The 18,020-nt window shown below is 53.5% G+C and overlaps 1 protein-coding gene and 1 non-coding gene across 2 annotated transcripts; both read right to left on the bottom strand.

Moving 5' to 3' along the window:
- Positions 1–2,721: 2,721 nt before the first annotated feature.
- On the bottom strand, positions 2,722–2,793 carry TRNAC-GCA (transfer RNA cysteine (anticodon GCA)). Its single transcript has one exon. It is a non-coding gene; the product is annotated as a tRNA-Cys (tRNA).
- A 2,536-nt stretch (positions 2,794–5,329) lies between these two features.
- On the bottom strand, positions 5,330–16,390 carry ZNF783 (zinc finger protein 783). Its single transcript, XM_074315207.1, has 8 exons — positions 16,070–16,390; positions 12,264–12,659; positions 12,053–12,179; positions 11,776–11,904; positions 9,706–9,816; positions 8,590–8,700; positions 7,466–7,537; positions 5,330–6,673 (listed from the first exon to the last, which is right to left on the bottom strand). Exons 1-8 carry the CDS (start codon positions 16,091–16,093, stop codon positions 5,832–5,834), a joined length of 1,812 nt encoding a protein of 603 aa, XP_074171308.1. The 5' UTR covers positions 16,094–16,390; the 3' UTR covers positions 5,330–5,831.
- Positions 16,391–18,020: the final 1,630 nt, after the last annotated feature.

The raw sequence follows: 18,020 nt of genomic DNA, 5'->3' as shown, positions 1-18,020 counted from the left end.
GGGTGACATAATCAACAGAAAACTTTAGTCTTACAGCTCTGGAGGCCAGAGTCGGAAATCAAGGTGTCAGCAGGGCCACGCTCTCTCTGAAGGCTCTAGAAGGTCCTTCCTTGCCTCTTTCCAGCCTCCAGTGTTTGCTGGCACTCCTTGGCATTCCTCGTCTTGTAGATGCATCACTCCAGTCTCTGCCTGTCTCCACATGGCTGTCCCCTCCTGTGTGGCTTTCCACTTCTTACAAAAACCCAGGTCATATGGGATTAAGGGCACACGCTACCCCATGGGGACCTCACCTTAATTAATTCCATCTTTGACGACCCTCTCCAAATAAGGACACGTTCCTGGACACTGAGGGCTAGGACTTCAACGTATCCTTTTGGGGGACACAATTCAACCCACAAGAACCAGGAATTAGAACTGAATGGGCTGAAAGGGAAGACTATTATCATGGAAGTAGTTTCTGTAGAAGCAGCTGCCACTCCAGGGTCTGGGGGACAAACACAAGGGGACAAACGTGATAAATCATACAAGATTGTGGAGTATCTCTGTGGATCGGTGACTCAGATCTCTAAGGAGACACTAGTGTCCCTCAAGGGTCATGATGTGGCCGGGCTGTGAGCAGCAAACTGAACATGGCAGCCACCGTTGCTACTGGAATGGACTGTCACTGCCAGGTGACACTGACAGGAAGCCGGAGCAGGCCAGCGGGAGCAAGTGCTTCTTCCTGCTCCAACCTTGCATCCCTGTGGAGCCCATTGGCAGGACCAACCAGGAAGCCACCTGACAGAGGAGAAGCGTGGTTCACAGACCAGATCACAGAGCAGAGCACAGAGAGGTGGGCTTGGGGCCCAGAGACTGTCACTTCTCCAGCCATTTCTTCAGACAGCTCATCTCACCCAGCAGTTAGCAGGTTGGACACACGGAGGTTTGGCGCACAGGGGAGGGTCAGCCAGCATCCTCGGGTGTGGCGTCGTACAGAGCTCTGATCCACATCCAGCCAACGTGTGTCCTCGCTCTGAGGTGCTGCGTGCTTGGCCGGGCCATCAGGCATTGAGTCTCTGTATTCAGGTGCTCAGCACAAAAACCGCAATACAGATGTGACAGCAGACCCTTCCAGCAGTTGGGATGCTCCCCAGGTTACTGCCCTCCTCCAGGGCCTGAAGGTGGAGAGGTCGTGGAGCTGTGGGACGAGGGAAGCTGTTGCTTCTAATGCTGGGAGTGAGTCAGCAGCAGAGCAGGTCTGGCAACTCAGCCCACCCATGCTGTAGGGGCGTCGGCAGGAGCTCTGGGTGTGTCTGCACAGGGAAAGGGGGTTTATCGGGCCTCACTGGTGTGGCAGGGGATATTGATCAGGGGCAGAGCATTTGCCTGCAGATCAAGAGGTCCCCAGTTCAAATCTGGGTGCCCCCAGCACTCTAGTCACTAGAGGTGGTGAAGGGCTTCCAGTTCCCTCTCTTCTTGCTGAAGCCTCACCTGGCCCCCGTGCGTGCTCTCCAATGTGAACTTGATCTCCTGGCTGGGGGTGAGGCCTGTGTCTTCTGAAGGTCGCCAGAGAGAATTCTGAGATGACCTACAAAGGAACAATGGTTGGACTGCGGGCGACTCTGCACAGGTGCGAAGGAAGCCAGAAGGTAATGCGATGACACATTCCCTGTGCTGAGAGGACATAAGTCAGCTCTGAATTGTCTTCCAGTCAAACTGTTCTGCAGGAACAGACAACGCTAAGAGCTTCCCTCCGAGAGACACTCACTAGAAAAACTGTAAATATATACTTTGAAGTAAAATGAGCCCACATGGGAAGTGTGAGATACAAGAAGGAAAGTTGAACAAAGAAATTGTAAGAGATGTAAGTAAATTGAAAATCGTTGACCATGTAACACAATATTAATGTCCAATTATAAAGTTTTTTTTAAGATAGAACTAAAATACTGGTTAACAATAACATATAAGAAATGGGGTGATAACAGTGAAAGTGTTTATGTAATTGGAGAGGAAGATAAAGATATTCATTAATTTAGACTTTTAAAATGTGCATGATTTCTCGGGTATCATTTTAAAGGTTGTAGTTTTGCCAGGCTAAAGGGGGTAAGGAAATGTAGGGTCTGTGGCAGTAGTCTCCCTAGACACTCATTAATTCTCATAATTTGTTTGTAATTCTTTTGGATTTCCTAATACGCATATCATCACATCATCTGAAAAATGTAAATGTTTTATTTTCCTCTAGCCAATCCTCATATATCTTATTTCTTTTTCTTACCTTATTGTGCTGGCTAGGACCTCCAGCGTAATGTTGAGTACAGATGTTGATAGTAGAAATTGTCTCATTCTGATTTTAAATGAAAAGCTTTCAACATTCCACCGTTAAGTCCATGTTGTTTAAGCACACGTTGTGGAGTGCACTTTTTGATGCCACATACAAGGTATGCTCCATCAACCCAGGAAACATTTTGGAAGTCTGGATCTCTTCTAAAGGAAGGACTGGGCCTCGCCCGTTGTCACTGGGGGAAGGCCTAGGCCACACAGAACGACTAGACATGACCTCGGTTAGTCCTCACAACCACCACTCCACAGAAGAGAACCGAGGCCCAGGGAGCACCTGAGTGCATACGTGCTAGGACACAGCACAGTCCACCTGGGGAGGCAGGTGCCAGGGACCAAGGTGGGTGACAAGAGCAGTCATTTGCCTCCTCATTTACTACGTAACAGCTAAAGGTGACTTTAGCAAGGGGGCACCTGGATTTGAACCAGGGACCTCTTGATCTGCAGTCAAATGCTCTACCCCTGAGCTATACCCCCAAGTCTGCTTCTAACCCTTAATTACACCTCTTGAACTGTGCACCTCACTGTTGTTTCTGGACTCTTAGAGCGCAGCTCCAGCAGCAGGCAGCCTGCCTTATGACATCCTAGCTCTCACTGTCATCACTTACTCGTCCACCTATAGGACCAGCTATATGCCAGGTGCGTCCTCCCTTCTTCCATTTTCTCTTCCTCCCTCTCTGCTCCACTGACTTCTGTCAGTCCCGCTCCATCTGGCCAGTCATTGGCTTTCCCAGCCTAACAGAATCCTGGTCCCTCCTCCCCTCACACACTAGGGCTCTGCGGAGCAGAGGTCCGACCGATAGAGAAACAGGTGTGGGCCAAGAAGCCACCTCCCTGAAGGCCAGCATCCTCCGTCACCCCACTGCCTCGCAGCACACTGGGACCCTCTTCCGGAAGAGGAACTTCGTGGCCAGGCAGAGGGAATTAAAGCACTTTGTTCCGAACCTGTCTCCAGAGGAAGACTGAGCGGACAAAAAGCCAGCTGCTCACCCACTCACGGCAGTGGGGACATTCAGGTGTGCAGGCTGGGCTGGCATGGACGTGGTGTAGCTACAAGCATCTAGATCTAATCACGCCTGACACACACCCACATGTGCATACACCCCTGCTTTTTCTCCATAGAGAGAACTTCACATTCCAGGATTGGACCCCATTTTCTGGCCCTGGGGCACCCTTAAATGTATGCCCATGCTCAGCAAGAGTTTCTTGAGAACTCAGTGTGCAGAGTACAGATCAGTGAGCCTTAGGGGTGCAGCTGGAAATTAGGCGAGGTCCCAGCTCACCAGAAATAAACAGGCTGGCAAGTGAGAGGTGTGTGTAGAAGAGGTACCTCTGGTGCCACGTGACAGGCAGGAGGGCAGGAGGGCTGGGAACAGTTCTTAGTTTCCATGAGACCTCGGGCAAGCCAGTGAACCTCCCCTTGTCATTTCATGGCACCTAAAAATGGGAACTGAGGATACCGTCTACTTGCCTGAAGACAGAGGGCTCATCAAATGATCCCAAATAGTCTTGGAACAAACGGGTCAATTACTCATGGTTTGGCTATTAGTACCTGTACGGACACGGGTCATTTAGCATTAGCCAAACATGTCTGGGAACTCTTAGTCCTGAAGGCTCCCCAGGAAACACCTGAGACCAGCTCTTGGAGCTGATGGTTAAGGTCTGAGCAGCTACATTTGCACCATATCCTGTTTGAGCACTTGCTGACAGCCCAGCCCTGACTGGTGGGGCCCCTGGAGAGGGTTGGGGCTGCTAGAGCAGACAAGTAGAATCCACAGCAGGGAGGTGTAGCACTTCTTCCCAAGCCCAGGGGAGCTTGGCTGAGCTGTCACTGACTTGTACACTCACTCGCGCCCCAGACATGATGGCAATGTTACCATCTGCCCCCAACTCTGTTCAAGACTTGGGGAGATGAGTGAGTGTCAGAAAGGGCAATAGGAAGTGGATGCATGTCTGAACGCACAGTGCCAGGTAAGACCACCAGAATGGCTGAGGACCCATCACTTCAGCTTCATAATCCATCCACCTGAGGGCTGAGCTATAGGCAGCACCCATCATGGTATGATTGAAGAGGCACAAGAGCTAGCTGTTGTCAAGATTTTCCCACCAGGCCTGACACTATTGCCTGAACTTCCAGTTTGAATCTCATCGCTTTGGTAACAATTTGTTTCACTGAAATACAAAGGGCTCCTGAGGGATGTAGCACGATGGGAAAGTTACCTCCCTCTGCACCCCCCGGACTTTCCACTTCACAAAATAAAGGGTCTTTCTGAGGGACTCTACCTGGGGGAAAAGGGCTGGAAATCAACATGGATGAGAAAGGGGGCCCTGAACTTCAAAGGACAAAACAAGGCTTCCTATTTGTCCCGTTGCCTCTGAAATCTATCATGACCCTGACAACCGTAAGATGAGGTAGGAAGCACTGGGGTCATTACCCCCTTTGACAAATGAGGAAAGTGAGGCTGGAGGTGGTTAAAAATTTACCCAGATTTCTTTGCCTAACTCTGCCAGAGCCCCAAGTTCATGGAGACAGCCCCTTCCTTTAATAGGTCAAATCAGGCCCGGCCACCCCAGTGTCCAGGGTGGCTGACCAGCCGCACCCAGACCAGGGTCTTCCTCTCAGGAGCTTCCTGAGGTCCCCCCTTGCAGTGACGTATGGGGTCCAGTCCATGGAGCACACACACCCGTGAACACTGAGGCTTTGGGGGACGTGTCATCCGCTCTGGGCTTCAGTTTCCCCGTCTCCAATGATGAAGTCAAGCATGGATGTGAATACCCACTGCAGGGAGGACCAGGAATGCTGCGAGTCACTCTGGGCCAAGGCGTACACCTGGGAAGACGCCTGGTTTCCAGGGCAGCAGCCAAGGCACCCCCGTCAACACCCAGGCAGGGCTGGACAGCCCCTCTGCTGTCCCCACACACAAGCACGTGGCAGAATAATTCCTGACGCTCAGGAGGTGTTGGCCCCTTTGCAACCACACACGACACTTACAAAAACACTAGAAACGTTCCATGAAGAGGAAAAAAATCAAAGTTTTAAAATAGAAAAGTAGAAAACTCAAATTTCCAGTGCCTATTCTTCAGGCTGTCGGTCCACTCTGCTGCTTCTCATGTTGCAGCAGGCACCAGACCTCTGGGTATGAAACAAAAACCCCAGAACCCCAATGTTTCATTGAGCCCTACTGTCTCTGGTCTGCTTGTCAGTCCACGGCACCCTCCAAAGTCCCCCACCAAAAACTTGGCATCCACAATCCTTAAGGGGTCCTCTGTAAGTCAGGAATGTAGCAAAGGCCGTAAAGAGGGACAAACTTAGGAAAGGAACTTGAGGCATCTGTCACCCTCATCATACACTGTCACCAAAAAGGCTGCTGCTTCCCATTTGAATGGAAAAAAGAGAAAGAAAACCCACACATCTTTCCAACGCCATCCCAGAATGAGGAAGGGCACCAGGCACGAGGAGAAAGGCCAGATGGAGAGAAGCTCCTGCCCGCGTGGCCCTGCAGGCTCCTGCCTGGTCAGCCGTCCTCCGTGTGTCTGGGCCGGAGTCTGGACGGGCTCCCCTGGCGGGCAGAGGGAGCAGCGAAGTGCCGGCCCGCCTGGGCGCGGGCGTGAATGTGCATGTGGATGGCCAGGTGATGGCTCCGGTTGAAGGCCCGGTCGCACTGGGGGCACTGGTAGGGCCGCTCGCCAGTGTGGATGCGCTGGTGCCGGAAGAGGTCCGAGGGCCGGCGGAAGAACTTGCTGCAGTAGGGACAGGCGGGCCAGCCCTGGCGGTGGCCCGTGTGCTGGCGCTGGTGCAGCAGCAGGCTCCTGTGCTCCGGGAAGAAGCGCAGGCACTCGCTGCAGTGGTACACCTTGGGGGCCGCCGCCTTCTTCCCCACAAAGGGACGGCCTGCCAGGGAGCGGTGGCCCTCGGGCTCCTCGGGGAGCCAGCAGATGACAGGGCCGGACACCACCACCTCCCCTGGCTCCAGCGTGGAGTGGGCCTCCCCCAACCCGGGGGCCGAGCTGCTCTGCTTCTCCCGGTGCTTGTCCTCCACGTGGGTGCGCTGGTGAATGGTCAGGTTCATCTTCAAGGGGAACCTCTGCCCACAATCGGGGCAGGGGAAGGTCCGCTCTCTCAGGCGAGGGAGGATGCGGGGCGGCTCTCCCGCCGCTCCAGCCGGCCGAGCGACCCCCGCCCGCACCCTCGGCACGCCCTGGGAACGAAGCCGGCGGGGACCCCCAGTCCTGCCCTTGGGCCCCTTGGGGATTCTACTCTCCGTCTGGCTGGGGGACACCTCCAGGAAAAGCTGATCCGGCATCATCTCATCCTCAGGCTGTGCTTCTGTCTTGATGACCACATCACCACCACCACCTGCGGGAAGCAATCGCCACTGATTTTACATGGGCCACAACTGGCCACCCCCCAGGCCCCTCGCCTCGGTCCTGCCTTCCAGGTGCGGCTGCAGAGGCACCCACCCCACTCCTGCCTTCACTCCATCCCTGCTCCCCCAGTGCCGGGCCCATAGCTCAGAGCTGAGCCCTGCTCCCTCTGTGCCACCAAACAGTCCCCGACTCCATCCAGTCTGTTTGTTGTCATGTGGCCTATGCCTGTGGGCCAAGCTAAGGACACCGGGAGAGAGGAGACAGAGCTGCAAACAGGGAGCTAGGGAGCCGTGAGGTCAGCAGTCAAACCAGTGGGAGACACAGGTGGGAAAATGTAGGGGAGGCAACAAGACGCAGAGCCCCTGGACACTGAGATACGTCAGCCATGCTGGACCCCAGGAGTTCTGACAACTTGAGCTCTAGTCTATGAATGGCACTGAGCCCTGTGGGCCAACTGCCTCCAGACTAGGTAAGAGGCCTCAGGCCTGGAGGCTGTAGGTGCCTTAGTCACACTCAGAGCTATTCATCCCCTTTTGAGCCACACCAAGCATCTGTCACTGCCTGGCACCATGCTCTCAGGCGACACACAGGCGGCACTGGGCCTCAGGTGGGTCACACCTGACTTTGAGGCAGGACTGAGGCAAAGGAACTGCCACGACAGAGCAGTAAAAAGGCAGCGCTGAGGTAGGTTGTCTCAGCAGCGGGTCGCGAGCGTCCCGAACGCCACCAAGCCCTGTTTGGAGCACCGTGCATGCTTCCAGATTCTCCCACTGCCGCTCACCTCTGGTTTTCTCTGCAGTCTGTCCGCCGCCACTCTCTTCTCTGACCTCCCCCACCACTCTGGTGGCCTCAGCTGCGAAAACACAAGTCTGATCAAAGGGTGACCGGGAACCTTGCCCTCTGCATATTAAAGTGAAAAGCTTCAGCTCTTTCCAGCAACTTCCAAGGTCGAGGACCAGAGCACTTTCTGCTCTAGCTGAAGCTTGAACTTAAGCCAGGAGCCGGGCGGCTGTTGCAGAGGACAGCCCGCCCCTGGTGGCCCTCTAGGGCCAGCGCACCGATGGCAAGACCTTGGGTTCTCTGCTCCCTACAGCTTACCTGTAACGCTCACCAAGAAATCAAGACAGAACTTTATTTCTGTGTTACAAATGACCCACTGTTATTAATTTAGTCCTATAGCTAAAGAGGCATGAAAAGTCTGTAAGAATCGTCTAAACTTTGGGGTAAAACGTTATTGCATAGAATGGGCTACATGGCGTCCCTGAACCAAAGGGTCAGTGAAAGTCCTGGGACCCATTCTTGGCCAAGGCCAAGGACCCCACATCCCTTCACTTGAAGCCCATCTGCAGCTTGGTCCCCACCATGCCACAACCCCACAATGGACCCAACTCTCACCTCTGCCTCCCACCAAAGAAGGTACCAGATGAAACCAGGGGAGAGCTGCAGCCCTTTCTATTGGGACAGAAAACCTGGCCCAAGACCAGAATGGGCAATAATTGCTTTTATCCTGCTCATCAGAGTGTCAGCCCAGTTTCTAGAAAATGTAGACTCTTAAGTGGGAACTAAATTTAAATCACAGGCCACCATATGCCAACACTGTAAGACGCTGGACGCTGTGAGCCTGGGTCACTTCACGGGGTGGCTGTGAGGCCTGTAACCAGATCGCAAACCTGGCGGCATGCAGCTTTTTCTAAACAGCAACTTTCCAGGTAGGCCAGACCACGGTGAGGGAAGACCAGGGCCACAGGGGGTCTGGGTCCCCAGAGCCCCAGGGAAATAACACCTGGGGGAGTCAGGAGGGCATCTTACCAAGTCCCATCAGGCCAACCCTCAGCCTACTCCCAAAGGGACCCCCAGCTTCTCTGAGGCTCTGCTGTGGCCACAGGGCCCCCTCTGTTCACTCACCTGGCCCCATGCCGGGCTGGATGTCCCTGGGAGGGGAGGTTGGTGACTCTCCATCTGAAGATTCTTTCTCTTGTTTAACCGAGGACAAAACGCTGGTGCTGGCTGGGGGCCCTGTGGAAGGGAACCGCATGAGGGTTTTTCCCAACAGCAGGGTCCTGCAGGGTGACACAGCCATCCCCTAGCAGGCCCTGGATGCACTTGACTACCTGCCTGGAAGAGGGGCCCCAGCTCTGTCCAGGAGACTGCAGGTGCCCATTCCTTAGCCTCTGCCGCAGAGGTGACAGAAGAGCTGTGAGGGCCACGCCCCCAATTCCCATGTGGGCCAGTGCCAGTGACTGACTGGTCTCTCGGCATCTGAGTGTCACCCTGACAGGCCTCAAAAGGACAGAGGGTTTCGGAAGGCCCCTGAGGCACAGTGCCAGGTCTGTAACAGAGCAGGGAAAACAAGAAGGTCCTATCTCTCCTTACACACTAGGTGGGAAGGAGGGACACAGAGAAGGGAGGGGTGTCACTTCCAACCGCAGGAAGCCCATATGCAGTGGGGGACATGCACAGAGATGACTGCAAAGAAAGAACCCAGAGACGGAAGTGAGGCCAGCAGGAAGGAGGAGGCATAGGGGAAGAGCGGTCTGGAGACAGAAAACAAGGCTCTGGATCCTGCCAAACGCTAGGATAATGCCCTCGGAATCCTACTCCATTTCGGTGAAAGGATGGACAGGCATTTCCTTTCAACAGAAGCAGACGGACACATTTGAAGGGATGACTGAAGCCACAGAGCTCCTCGCAGGCTCTCCACACACAGCTTCCTGTCATTTAACCGTGGTAAGAAGCCCAATCCGACTCTTGTGTGCCCTTCTCCTCACTCCAGCCGGACCGGTGGACCCGGCCGCCAGCTCACCCGTGGAACCCACACCTGTGCTGAGCCCGCTTTCTCCTGCTACAATCTCCTCCTCCTTGAGGGTGCGTCTCAGTGGCCGCTCCCCAGGAAGCCGCCCCGCTGAGCCCACCAGTGCCGGCTGTGTCTCCCACCTGCAGCCTCAGCACCTCTGCTCAGTGCTGCCGCCTGCTCCTGCGGCTGCCATGCCGTCCACACTGCTGTCTGCAGGCCTCACTCACCCGTGCTCGCTCCAGGCGCAGGGTTTCCTTCTCCTGAGGCCTGCTGGTGCTCAGGGGCCTGCCGTTCTTTTGGCTCATTCTGGTCAGGGCTCACTGGGCTGCCGATGGGCTCTGGATATGGAGGGAGGTCGTGGGAACACTAATGAGTGACACGGAGAACAACACCGAGTTCCCCCAGGTGGTCAGAAGCCCAAATGCAGTCACTGGACCTGGGCATCAGGTCACACACGGGGCATGATAATTAAGTGGACATTGGTGAAAAGTTGATGGGAAACTTTATAACAGAAGGATAAGGCTGACGATCGCCAACAAGCAGCCACCAGACTCCTGTTGTGCCTCCTGATGTGACAGAGCAGGAGTACACAGCACCACCGCTGGAGGAGACTTGCAATGAGATTGAACCTGAATCTAAGTAAGCCTCTAGATCTATCTACCAGTTCATAGGAAATGGAGAAAAGATAAGAACATGTTACATGACACCAAATCCAGAATGCAGGAAATAATGGCATTTAAAAGGTAAACATGGGGGCCGGCCCAGTGGCTCAGGCGGTTAGAGCTCCATGCTCCTAACTCCAAACTGCCGGTTCGATTCCCACATGGGCCAGTGGGCTCTCAACCACAAGGTTGCCAGTTTGATTCCTCAAGTCCCGCAAGGGATGGTGGGTAGTGCCCTCTGCAACTAAGATTGAACACGGCACCTTAAGCTGAGTTGCCGCGGAGCTCCCAGATGGCTGTTGGTGGGAGTGCGGTGAGGATGGCCCATCAATTGCTGAATGGAGAAAGAAAATGCAGTACGTCCATTCAATGTGAGGCTATTTGACCATGAAAAGGAATGAAGGACTGACGTGCTACAGCATGGGTGAGCCTGGGAAACATGCTCAGCGGCAGAAGGCAGACACAAAAGGTCTCAAGTGTACGATTCCATTTACATGAAATACCTAGAACAGGCAAATCTATAGAGCTAGAAAGCAGATTCGTGGGTGCCTATGGCTGGGGCGTAGGGGGAGGGGAAGAGGAAGCCACTGTTAACGGCTACAGGTTTCTTTAAGGCGATAAAAGAAAGTTTTAAAATTGTGGTGCTGGTCACAAAACTGAGTATAGTAAAAAAACTGAATTGTATACTTTAACCCATGAACTATATGGCATGTTAATTATACCTCAATAAACCTGAGGTTTTTTTTGTTTTTTTTTTTTTTTGGGGGGGGGGGAGCCTTTTTACACACTTTTTGTAAACCAAATGCAATAAGTAGACTGGTTTGTTACAAATAGTACCCAAACCCCTAAAGAAAAGATTTTGATGCAATCGGAGAAAACAGAACATGTACTAGGTATTACATGTGAATCCGTTGGGTGTGATAATGGTATTTTGGTTTAGGGAAAAAAAAGAGATGGGTGAAGCAAATGTGGCAAAAAAAGAGATGGGTGAGCAAATGTGGCAAACAAACTCTTGATTATCGTTGAATCTGGGTGATGACCATTTGGAGGTTTGCTATACTGTTTTCTCTACTGCCATTTATTTTTTAAAGTTTTACTAAAAAAATAAAAGGCTCTGCAGAAGATTCTGATATGCAGTCAACTTTGGAACCACTGTCCTATACACACCAGCTGTGGGGACGAAGTTGGCCCCAGGCTCTTCCTCCAAGAGGGTCCATTTCCACAATGGAAGCCAGTACGTTACAGGCTTCACAGCTGCAGGTGACAGTTGGGGGGACGGAGGTGGAGGGGGAAGCAGGAGGTGGTGGCAATAATGCTGCTGTTACAAGCATGACTGTTAGTAACAAGTCGCCATTTGCTATAAACGCTCAGTTTTACGCAGCCATCGCACTTGGTCCCCACAACCTCCGTGTGAGGGGGGCACTGTTGGCCCTCGCACAGATGCAGACACTGGGCGGCTGTGAGGCAGAAGCCCTGCCGCTGCCCGACTGGTCGGCCTGGGACAGAGCATGCCCTTCTTTCGGTTACAGGCCTGTGCTCCCATCCTGGCCTCCCTGCACGTCTGGGAAGCGCAGGAGAGGGGAAACATGGTTCAGTCTGCCCCAGCCGGCCGGTCCCCATCTTGCCCCCACTCACCAGCGCCCAGCCTCCTCGGGCATGCTGCCTCCCTCTCGTTCCCCTCCTCCTGGCACCACACACCTTCGGGACAAGGCTCCTCTCCCCTCTCCATGCGGGTGAGGATGTCTGGTTTGGAGATGGCATAATCTGTGGACAGAACGGACAGAGAGAGCTGGGTCAGGACTGGACACCTGCCACCCAGTTGCCCACAGAGATGCAGAGACATGCGTGGAACAGAAGCCAGAGCAGGGATACAGACTGACTCTAGAGGCCCAGATCTACTCCGTGGCCTTACCCAGGGAGACCAGCGTCTCATAGTTGCCCCTCATCACGTGCTTGTAGAGCTCCTTCTGCCATTCGTCTAGCTTGCCCCACTCCAGCTCGGAAAAATACACGGCAACGTCATCAAAGGTCACAGGCACCTGCAACCACAAGTGTCATGCATGCTCACCCACACTTCCAGGCGCGGCCCCTCAGGCTGTCCCACCCCAGGTGGCCAGGCTTACCTTGGGGACCTCCCCCTTGCTGCCCGGGGGCAGCCGCAGGATCCAGAAATTTCTGTTTCTCAGCAGGTTCTCCATGTTCTCCAGTCGCCTCTGCAGCAGCCCATACTCCTGCAGCAGGGTCCCCAGCACGGCCCACTTGCCCTCCAGCTGGTTCCCGAACTCCACGGCCGTCTTCTCGCAGTCGGCCAGCTTCTTCTCGGCTGTCCCCGTCCGCCCCTCCAGAGTCAGCAAGCGGGCTAGACAGGAATCCACTTTCTTCTCCAAGGCGTGGATGGCGGCTACCACCGTCCACAGTGTGATCTCCGTGGAGTAGAGGTATGAGTTCTCAGCAGTCGGCTGGGGCAATGGAGGTGTTGGAGGCTTTCCGTCCGCTGTTTGCTTCTCCCTCTCTGGAGCCTGTCCACAAGAGATGAAAGATGTTATCAGAACTGCACAATCAAAATGTCCACCTCAAAAAGAAACTCAGAGTGGCACCGGCCCAGGTCAAGCCCCATCTGCCAGTCAGGCAGCCAAGTGGGGGATGGGAAGGTGAGGGCATCACTTAGAAGTCTAACCTCTGGGACAGGGGACACTGGCTAGACCAAGGTGTTACAAAGGGGAAACAGGAGGAAAAACATGGCCAAAAAGAGAAAGTGTCTGCTGTCTCAGACAGGGGACTCCGTTCCTGGATCTTCGTCTCCGCTGGAATTGACGGGCCAGGCTCTGAATGAAGCAGAGAACGCGAGGTCTGCAGTCGGTCTGGGTGCAGCCAGCGGCTCGGCCACTCACAAGCTGGCCGCCTGTGGGCAAGGTTTCTTCAACATCTTACAACTTCACCTCTGCATCTAGAAAACGGAACTAGCTCGTAAGGGTACCTACGGGAGATGATTGTGAGAATTAATGCCCCAGTTTGGTAAAAAGCACTTAGCACAATGTCCAGCCTGTGGTACGTGCTCCATAAACGGGAGACCTATGTTGATGCAGCTGAGAGGAGAAGGACGAAAATGTCGATGGTGGTGACGGCTCTGGCTCAGGGGTGCAGTAGAGACAGTTCGTATGGCCTTTCTGCTTCACCTCTTTCACTTCACTGTCCTTCAGCGCTTTGGAAAAGAGCAGCTGAAGTACCTCAGCTCAGCCAGGTGCCCGATGGACAAGCCTTCCCTGAGCACAGAGGGCCTCCGTCCCAGGCGATCTTGCTAAAAGCCTGGCTGGAAAGATGAACTGCCATCTCACCCCGCCATTTCATTCATCCTTCAGGGTCAAACAAGTCCCATCTGTTTGACTTCTGAACCGATCTCAAGTCCTAATCACCTTTCACATGAGCCACTGCAATTCCACCCACGTGACTCCCCCCCCCCCCCCCCCGGCACCCTTCTCCCTCACAACACACTTTCCACAGGGGGGTCAGTGATGTTTCAAAAACACAGACAAGTTCATTTTCAGTCCCCAGCTTGAAACTCTTCAATAGGTCCCCAGTGGATCTAGAATAAAATCTAAACTTCTCACCAGCCTGCAGCCTGCCTCCCTGACTTTACATCGTCCTGGGCACTTGCGACACTCCGGCCACCCTCGCCTCCTCGGACTCTTAGGACACACACACCCAGTTCTCCTCCATCTTTGCATCAGCTTGTCCTGCATTGCTCTGTGCTCCTGGCTTCCTCTCACACAAACCTCCAGCTTAAATATCACCTAACAGAGACCGTCAGCAACCAACATCTAAAATAGGCCCATCAGTCCTTCCTGCAGAGCAGTCGTAACCTATGTTGACTGTTATGGTTTCCCCACAAGAACATACGCTCCACGAGTCTTTATTCAGTGTTTATTCCCAGTGTTTCTTGTTGACTGTGTGCTGCCTGTGTTATGGTTTCCCCACAAGAACACTGTTGCCTCCCTCACAGCAGGTAATCAATACCTACTGAATGAATGAATGAGCAATTAAACAACACCTTCATTTAATAACAATTACGGAACTCCCGTCATAGTCATGGTACAATGGAAATGCAGAAAAATGCTTAATACATGGTTCTTTCTTCCTTCTCCAGGAGAAAAATTCTGCATAGAAATAGTCATGATAAACAAGAGTGTAAAACCCACAGGCTCACAAAAGTTGAGGGCAAATCAGTCCTGTTCGGGGAGCTTTTCTTGGAATTTCAGGTGTTGCGAGACAACAGAGGAAAAGGGGCAGGATAGGGAGGGTCAGAAAGGGTGCTGAGGGAGGGGTCCTGGGCTAGCTGGGAGCTGATGTCACCTGTGGTCACAAAGCAGCCTAGCCGTCTGTCCCCCCCAACCATTCCCTAAGGAAAGAAGAATTTGTGGGATCGTGCCTCTCTGGGATTGAGTTTATAATATCCTGAGTCTCTCCATCTGGTCTTCAAGAGAAGGGTCTGCGGTCAACGATGAGTAAGATTCTTCACGGGAGGGACAACTCAAGCCAGACGGGACCCGTTGAGACCCCAATGAGCTGCTATAAGAAATAATAGGAGGCAGCCTTGCCCCTCCTTCCTTTGTTCTTGTGGGAAGCTGCTGCTGGCCCCTGCTACTCCCTCTCACCTTATTGTGAGAGAGGCCAGCTAGAGCGTTAAGATCAAGCTCTTTCTGCTCAGCTCATGGGACAGTTTCACCCGAGACTTTCCCCCAGGGTGGTGCATACCGCACCTTAGTCATCTTGGGACGTTATGCTTTGGCTGCTTTGGGACAAATAATTGGGTACTGAAATCATTTTTTTGAAATGGTGTAAGAGTTTCACAGACCCTGCCTCTAATCATGTGATGCTCATTGTTTGTAATCAATAAATACTGTCAGTGACCCGATTCGGGGCTCCAGTCTTTTGAGGCTGCGAGTCCCTTGGTCCTCTGTGATTTAACTGTACATGAGTCTCTGTCTCTTTATTATAGTTTAACCTTCGCCGCCTCCCTCGCCTTCCCACGGCTTGTGTTGTACAGGTCTCAACAGTCACCTGTACAGAAAGGCCTTCCCAAGGGCTCCCCTCGGTGGACAGAGCCATAAACCTGCAGAACTGCCACCCCCCTCTTTCTCCCTTGCACTCTGGGAACCCTAAAGGAATCATACACCAAACTGCTAATTACACAGCAGGGAGCCAAAGTTCCTCCTTAAGAAGCATCCAGAAAAATCAAGGTTCCAAAAAATTCATTGCGATGTACTGTTAATAGTAGAAACCATTTAGAGAACTCTTTCCAAGTGTTTTTCTACTGTGTCCAAAACGGCCAAAGCACTGTTTTCTCTGAATTTTACGCACTGTGCGTTATCAGCCAACATTCTTAAATGTGCTAATTAAAAAAAAAACAAAAAACACCTACAATCCCTTTTGTACACAGCATTCAATACCTTTCTCTTAGGTAAAAGCAGACTCCTGGGTACCGTAAAGGAGGTGTAATTAGAAGTCCTGGCCTGGCCTCACCTGCGTCAGTGACCTTGGGCCAGTCCCTTCCCTAAGCCTCAGACGTGGGTTGTCAGAACGAAATGGGGCTGGCGACCCTCCCCTCCCCGCCTGCTCGGGAGCCGCTGGGCCTTCAGTGAGACAATGGATGGGGGAACCGGCCACTCTCTTCAAATGCAAGTCTTGTCATCGCCGCGCCCCGCCGCCTGGCCTGGTGTTTGGGCCGCCGGGTCGCTCGGCCTACAGGCGGGCGCGGGCGCCAGGGAGAGTGGCTGCGGAGGTGAGCGGGCCTGACGCGGCGGGGACGAGGCAGCGGCGAGGAGGCCGCGCCGCGGGGCCGCTCCACGCCGCGGGGCCCCGACCCTCGCGGGCGCACGCGGTGGCGGCGGCCGCCCGGCCCGTCTGGGCCTCCGCGCACCAGGGCCCTTACCCGGGCGGGCCCCGCCTCGGCCATGGCTGCCGGCGTCCCTCTCTCGGCTGCTCAACTCGGGCCGGCCTGGCAGGTGTGGCGCGGTGCGCTGGCGGCAGCGGCGGCGGCGGCGGAGCGGTGCCACCCAACCTCAGAGCTTCTACCCGGGGGCCGCGAGCTGCGTCCGAGCCACGTGCACCACCTGCCCTTGAAACAAGAGCTGCGCTCGCGGCCGCGCCGAGGGGCGCACACAGCGCCCCCTGCAGCCCGAAGGACCGCACACCTGCGGCCTGCGGCCCGCGGCCTGCAGCCACCGCGGCCGCCGGCGCCAACGGGCGCGCCCGGCCACCCACCCTCGCCTGGGCTGCGGGCGTAGACGCCGGGGGCAGACGCGCCGCCAGCCCCGCCTGCCAGGCTGCTGTCGGGCGGAGGCGACCCTTGGGCCTGGCACTTGGCGGGCGCGGCCACCCACAGGCGCAGCTCGGGCGCCTATCCCTCCCTGGGACGCTGGGGCTAAGGGACCCCAGCGTCCCACACCAGCGAATCAGACCAGGTCGCTAATGAGGGAACCGCGCAGTTTGAAACTTTGGGAGTTTCCCCCTATATGGGGGGGAAAGAACAGTCATTGCCGGGAAATCTCAAGTGTATGTAGATTTACCGTTTTAACACCTCTCACGGACCCAGTGACTTAGTTTTGGTGTATTATGCCCAGGAAAAACGGGGGTGGAGGCGGGGTGATAAAGGTTTTTAAACTCATTTTTCAGTTTTCCAGAACAAATGGAAGGACCTTAGGAAAAATTTATTTCACTAAAAAAAGAACAACACAAAAAGCCCTGCCTCTCTCTCCCTCAAACCCTTTGGAAACCCTGGGTCTCCTCCTCTTGCCCTGGGGCCTACTTCCCAGCAGGTACCCGGCACAGGCATCCTTCCAGAGCCCTTGAGGCCCTCTGTGCCACATCCAGTATTCACTTGCCCTTCAGCCATCAACTGGGATGGAAGCTTTGGTTCAGGCTGGGCTTGCAGCAAGGGAAATCCATCACTAATTCAGGCCCTGAGGCATTTTGAATAAACCACTGAATCTAGGACCCATTCCCTCATTTACAATCCAAGAGCCTTACTCCGGAACCAGAGTTAATCACTGAATATAAAGAAAAATGTGGTCTATGCAGTTGAAGTTTTATTTTCTACCTTTTCTGCATCTTCCATTCATCTTATAGTCTTTGTCCAACAAGTCCCCAGACTCTTCTGTTTGCATTGGACATTAGCTCTTAAAGGATCGCAATTTACCAGGACTTTATAATACTAAATACATTAGTCTGCCTGACTCCTGATGAGCTCCTAGTGTAAACCAAAATTAATTTGATTGTAATAAAGAATAAAAGGTATTTATTTGAGCAAAAAGAAGCTGCAGCCCTGAAGACACAGACTCGGGTAACAACCCAAATTGTGTTCCACCAAAACAATAGCAAAAGTTCCCACCCAGGTTCTCAATTAGGTCCATTTTCTGTAAATGAGGTATCAAAACTGTGCAGTGCTGATTGGACAGAGCAGGTCTTAGTCTGCTGAAACCAGGGTTTCCCCAGACAGCAGGAAGTGGAGAGTTCAGTCTGAGGTTCCTCCTGGTACACAGAAAATGGAGGAGCCCGTCAGCAAATGGCTGCTAAGCTCTTATTATGTATCAAATTTGGGCCCTCGATTGACCATGGGGAGTCCATCTCAGCAGATAAATTCCTTCTCAGAGTTTACATCAAATGAATCTTTCTTCTCTGCGTCAGCACTAGGGGTCCTCTTGATGTCTTCAGCACTCATCTGCAAATGGTTAGGTTGGGTTACTAACCTAGAGTTGAAAGTGTTGGCCCAAGAAGCAGGGGCCAACACAATTGTCCACAATGAACAATGCCATTTATTGATTTGATCTCATGATCTTAAAGTAGCACTTCCTAATCTTGCCCCAAATTCTAGGGGTACACCT

Source organism: Rhinolophus sinicus, linkage group LG11 (assembly GCF_036562045.2).
Source record: "Rhinolophus sinicus isolate RSC01 linkage group LG11, ASM3656204v1, whole genome shotgun sequence".
In the NCBI taxonomy this organism is placed as follows: Eukaryota; Metazoa; Chordata; class Mammalia; order Chiroptera; family Rhinolophidae; genus Rhinolophus; species Rhinolophus sinicus.
The sequence above is the reverse complement of the archived record's forward strand: the minus strand, read 5'-3'. Positions and strand labels throughout refer to the sequence as shown.

Excerpts from the sequence above, each read along its gene's own strand:
- ZNF783 (XM_074315207.1), bottom strand. The coding sequence starts at position 16,093 with ATGGCCGAGGCGGGGCCCGCCCGG. Across the intron at positions 9,817-11,775 it reads CCCGAGGAGGCTGGGCGCTG|AGCCCATCGGCAGCCCAGTG; the intron begins GTGAGTGGGGGC and ends CTCCATATCCAG. Across the intron at positions 7,538-8,589 it reads CCAGCCCGGCATGGGGCCAG|CTGAGGCCACCAGAGTGGTG; the intron begins GTGAGTGAACAG and ends GTGTTTTCGCAG.